Consider the following 5,887-nt stretch of genomic DNA (forward strand, 5'->3'; position numbering starts at 1 on the left):
CTTCATAGGGGACCTTTTGAAGTCTCATGAGAAGCTCAATTTAGAGCAAGAGCTCTTGAAAGCTATCAACGACGACCTCAGAAAGAAGAGTTAAAGAACACCACTAGGCATCAGATTATAGATGTTTAGCTACTATCAGACTGATTAGTGGTTGGCCGATGTATCCGCGTGAGTTTTGTTCGACAATTTGATCCCAGTGATCTGTTCGACAATCTTGACCCAAAGCAAGTAGTATATAAAGAGTAAAATGCATACTTTATATTTCAGGCCCTCACAAAAAATACTTTTTTTGCGGGGGAAAATACTTTATATTTCACGAAAAACTTAGCAAGACTTCCTTTCTACCTCACCGATCTGGTGACATATTTTTATTAGTAATTAGTAGTTGGCTAGCCAGATCGAACAAAAATTCTACACATGGTCTTCTTAATTTCTAAATGCGTTTAGCTCATTGGAGGTTAGGTAATTAAAGAGAAGAGGGATGGTGGTTTGCACTTTTCTAATGTATTTTTTTACTCCACTCCTTAATTTATGCTAAAATTTTCTTTTTTCTTTTCACTAGACTGAAGGAGTACACACATACGATACGAATCAAGCAAGGTGCGAATGGAATCCTCTCGTTAATTAAATCCCTTCCTCCCGTTGTGCTAATCGCAACCTATACCTTCCCTCTCCTTGCTCGTGGCCGTTGGTAGCCTAGCTGCACATGCCCACCTATCTATCTGCTTTCAAGCTAACTGAATGTACCTGAGATCGACGGGCATATATACATGCGCGTATATACATTTAGGCGTTACCAGATCAAACAAACATTCGCCTCCAAAGCTACTGAATGAAAAGTAAGTAAAGCATTGCCGAGCTTTCCATTGACGACGGAAATCTTGTTAACATGGCTTCGTGGCATCATAGGCCACGACTCATCTTCCTTGTATCGCCCGGCCGGTCTCGAGACTGCCGCGCACACGTAGTACTTTCTTGCATGCCACGAGCCACTTCCCTTATAATTAGCCGTTATTCATTGCATACCGGTGATATTATGGATGCCATGTTCCAGTCTCGCGCAAAGATTGTCAAAGCATACCAACTCAGTTTTGCATGCGTGGGACCGACCAAGTTGATGAGAGTTTTCCGAGTTAATTTGTCAAAACATACGAACATCGTCATCTTCAACGCCTTTTCGATTCCAGTTGACATAGACGGATATGCACATCCTTCACCCAAAAAAAAAACCCAAAGACATTTTTTGAGGAAAAAAACCCCAAAGATGCACATAAAACATTTGAATGAAACACTAAAACAAAAACTAGTAAGGTACACGTGCATTGCACGCATGAGATTTCGCAACCAAACTATGAATAAATACCACATTATAGCATGTAAGCTTTGTGTCATATATGCATGATGTAGATGTTCGTTTAATTCTTATAGTTCATCTCATTCAAAATCATTTAGTTTTTTTTATAAAAAAGCTTATCTATTTTAAGATTCATAAAATTATGCGTTGTAAAGCATAAAGTAAAATAAATAATGGCAATTCATGTAGAAAAAAATTGGGTAATTATGATACGGAAGATTCTAGAACAAAGGAGAAGTGCTTGTGTTATGAGGTTTGTACATTATGCTTAAGTTCAACCATGAAGTCTTCTAGATTGTACATGTGGCAAAATCTGATGAAATGTAGATGATATCCGACGCCAGTAATGCTCGGATTTGCCATCTCTGCATCGTTGAATTGGCTTCATCCAACGACCATCTTTCAAAATTATTCGCACATTATATAAGGGTAAAGATACCTGATGAGCGGGGCCGGCCCCAGGGCGTGCAGCCCGTGCTGCCGCACAGGGCCGGAATTTGTAGGGGCCCAAATTTCTTGTCACTTCCTATTTACCAGTTTTCGAGGTAGGCTTCAAGAAGGCCGAGCTGTAAACCAAAGCCAGAGCCCGGCCCAAAGCCCAAAGATATGCTTGTTCTTCAGCTTGAGCCCGGTCACAATGCATGTGCAACAGCCCTGTCCAAATTCTATTTTCCATTCTAACACGTGGTACCCGACCCAAAATGTTGAAAACGCAGTCCAAGCCTAGTCTGTCTTTCAGCCTGTAAAACAAAGTCCAAGCCAGGCCCGAGTGACAAACCCGGATCAGACTGCCTACGATGAGGTTTGCTTGCATATAAAAAGGTGTGGTTAGTTCTTAGTCGGCTGAGACTTATAAGTCTCAGTCAGCCTAGTAACATAACAGGTACTCATTCCGTTTGAAAATACTTGTTGAAGAAATGGTTGTTTCTAGACATATTTTAACTCTAAATACATCTATTTCTTCGACAAATAATTATGGACGAAGTTTGAAAGAAAAAATTAAAGAAAAAAATTGCACGGATCTTGATGTAGCATCTCATGAATATAGTATCCAAATCTCGGGGCGTAGCAAAGACTTGTACTTCCTTCGTTTTTATTTAGTCCTCATATTAGCTTTAGTCAAAGTCAAGCTTTGTAAACTTTGATAAAGTTTATAAACAAAAATATTAACATATGCAATAACAAATCAATGCCACTAAATTTATTATTGAATGTACTTAACTTTACGAAGTTTGACTTTAGTCAACTCTAATATACAGAGTAAATAAAAACAGAAGGAATATATAAAAACGGATTCAACCAAAAGTCCAAACGCACAAAAGCAAGCTGAAATTGCCCGATAGATCATAGGTCTACGAAATTAATCCACACATTAAGTGGATGCATGCTGATATATGGTCACAGCTTAGGACGTTCAGTGGCTAGAAGAAGTTGGCATACATCGGCGGCGGCGTGCTGGAACTTGTGGTGAGTCGCCGCCTCCAAGGAGATGAGCACGCGCGCGCTGCCGTCGGCGCGGGCGGCCAACAGGTACACCCACCCGCCGCGCACAGCCTCCGCCCGGGTCATCGCGCGCGGCTGCCCCCAACCGAAGTCCGCGTCGTGCACGGGGATGCGGAACCAGCTGTTCATCCGCAGCTCCGTCTCCGGCAGGTTCCCCCGGTCCTCCGCCCGCCGCCGCACGCCCTGCTTCGCCGCCGACGCCGTCTCCTCGAAGTAGTCCACCGCCGACCTCAGCAGCTCGTCGTCGACCCGGTCCGCGGCGGCTTTCACCCGGCCGGCCACGGAGGCCAGCGTCTGCGACACCACGTCCTTCACCGCGGCGGTGGTGAACACGTTGACGACCCCGTTGCCGAAGTAGCGGTCCGGGAGCGGCGGCGTCAGGCGGCGCCTGATGTCCACCGGGAAGTTGATGCGCGTGGTGGAGTCCGGGTGCAGGCCCGGCCGGGCGACGCAGACGCACCGCCACACCAGGGCCGTCACGGCGCAGAACGTGCTAGCGCCGCCGCAGAGGCGCTTGAGGGCGTGTAGCTGGTCCCTGGAGACGGTGAGGATCCTGGTCACGACGGTCGACGACATCGTCCCTGCAGGCGACGGCTCCTGCTCGTGCATGATCAGCTCGTTGCAGAACATGGGGATGGTCTCAGGGTGGATCACGCGGGGTGACCGTCCGCGGAGGAGGGCGCGGTGGTGGCACGGGGCATCCACCGCGGCGCTCTCGCCGTCCCTGCAGTAGCTCGCCCACGTCCGGAGGAACTGGAACGTGCTGGCGCCGTCCACGACGGCGTGGTGCACCGCTGTCCCCAAGACCACGCCGCCACACCTGAGGAAGGTCACCTGCACGCACGAATGTTAATTTCTGCGAGAAATGGAATGAAGGAGCTGCTAGCGAGGTCCGTCCGATCCGAACCTGCACGGCCAACACAATGGACGACGGATGAACGCGGGGACCGAAGAGCATCCTTAACTCCGGCGACGGCGTGGGATCGACGAAGTCCTCGAGGGTGTGGTCAGAGCGAGCCACCACGAAGAGCGCGCCCTCCGCGTTGCAGTTGACCTCGGTCCGTCCGCCGGAGTCCACGCCGAGGCGGCCGGCGAGAGGGTAGAAGGGCACCAGCGCCCTCGCCATGGACTCCTTGAGCCTGGCCACGTCAAAGAAGTCGTCGGCAACGTCACTGCCGGCGCCGGCGGTGCTGTAGAAGTGGACGAGCGGGGTGTGGCCCCTGTTGGCTAGCACGAGGTCCAGCGCGGAGAGCCAGAGCCCTTCCCGCGGCGTGTCGTCGCTCGGCGTTACGAGGCAGGACTCCACCACTCGCACTGAGCTGCCCGAATCCATGTCGCGGGGGAAAGCTTGCTTGGGCCGAGCAGCGAAACAAAACAAGTCGATGCATGCGGCGTCGCCAGCGCGGGCAGGTGGGTCTCTTTCCACCTGTCTCCCTCCACTTCCTTTTTTTTCTTATAAAAAACTGTTCTCCCTTCTTTCTCACATGGCCTCTCCCAAGTTATTTTCTTGGAGAACATCCAATGCCTCTCCCAAGCATTTGATCAAACACGTCATATGCGACACTGGTCCGGCGATACATGGCAATTCGACCCGAAACAAAACCGCAATGACAACAAGAACAACATGCACACATGACTACATAGCCCACGCACACAGGTGCCGGATCCGAGCCTGGCCTACATAGCCCATGCACGCAACATGCTCGCTTCAGGACGAGGGCTCGGCCTACGCATGCACGAGTGTTGGCACTCGATGTCCAGCCACCATGGACTGACTCGTGGTGAGGAGGGGTGAAGCACAGTGTGGGCGGTAGGGGCGGCGGCCAGCTCGGTAGATGCACCTAAGTGACCCTGGTGGGTGGGGCATGTAGACATCCAGACGACCTTGTTGTTCCATCGATTTAGGGGCTGAGTGCGGGGATTTCGGGCGTTTAGTATGGTATGCGGATAAACGAGGAATAGTATTAGAGGCCTAGAAGTGTCCGAACATATAAGGGCGAAATAAACGATCATGTTGGAGATGCCTTAAGGAAACAACAAACATTAATTATTAGCATTAGTTACAACATTTCAATTATTACTGAATACTTAACTAATTCATCCAATCATCGTTGGAGATGCCTAAGGAGCAGTTGATTGCTTTGATATCGTGATAGATGCCTACTTTTTCTCAATCATTCTGGAGCTAGGAAAGACCAAATACAATGTATTTTATAATGATAAATATGTGAACCAGTCTTCTATCCACTCCGTCCCAAAGTAAGTGTCTTAACTTAAGTACAAGATAGAGGGAGTATTTTCTTATCCCATCAATGCTAAACTCTTTCAAGCCTATCATTTGGCATGTAATCGTTAACTGGAAGGAGCTCACTCTTGTGGCAAGAATAATTGAGCAACAAAATTATTAAGATCATGATGGTGAAGATAACATAGGCTGGTTATCTTAGCTACGAATTCCTTCATCTCCCGCTTTGATTCCGATGAAACTTAATTGACGACAACATTTTGCTTTGAGGTTCGTAGCCGGCCCTTTAGTACACATTCCCTAACCCTCCTTTCCCAAGAAGCATCATCTCACTGAAACCATTGCTTGCAGAGGTAAGATATTTATATGTGAAGGATTGATGACCCACGATCAATTTCACCACCTATTTTTACTAGTAGAACGCCCGTGCGTTGCTACGGGCTACAGTGCATTTAAATGAATCAAACAAATGATTATGATTGTCTCTAAGATCGAAGCTCATTTCTTCCTCATACGTACGTGCGTGCTCGGACATCAAACGGGCGCCTAGTAGGCTCCCAAAAAAATCAATCGTCTAGACAGTCCGGACTCCTTCATATCCAGACCATATGTAGGGGACAATTGTGGTTGTCCGGACTATCCTCCATATTATCTTCAACACACGGCCAACCGAAAGCCCCCACCCAACGACGCACCTTTCCCTTTTCCTTTCGGGCCCTTCCTTTCCCGCTCGATTTCTGGTTGTAATGTGGAATTTATCATAGGAGCCCTCTCCTTTAAAACCG

The 5,887-nt window shown here is 48.1% G+C and overlaps 1 protein-coding gene across 1 annotated transcript; it reads right to left on the minus strand.

The window, feature by feature from the left end:
- Positions 1-2,542: 2,542 nt before the first annotated feature.
- LOC119358697 (putrescine hydroxycinnamoyltransferase 1-like) lies at positions 2,543-4,190 on the minus strand. The gene is made up of 2 exons (XM_037625138.1): positions 3,765-4,190; positions 2,543-3,691 (listed from the first exon to the last, which is right to left on the minus strand). Exons 1-2 carry the CDS (start codon positions 4,188-4,190, stop codon positions 2,753-2,755), a joined length of 1,365 nt encoding a protein of 454 aa, XP_037481035.1. The 3' UTR covers positions 2,543-2,752.
- Positions 4,191-5,887: the final 1,697 nt, after the last annotated feature.

This window comes from Triticum dicoccoides, chromosome 2A (genome assembly GCF_002162155.2).
Source record: "Triticum dicoccoides isolate Atlit2015 ecotype Zavitan chromosome 2A, WEW_v2.0, whole genome shotgun sequence".
NCBI classification, from domain to species: domain Eukaryota; kingdom Viridiplantae; phylum Streptophyta; class Magnoliopsida; order Poales; family Poaceae; genus Triticum; species Triticum dicoccoides.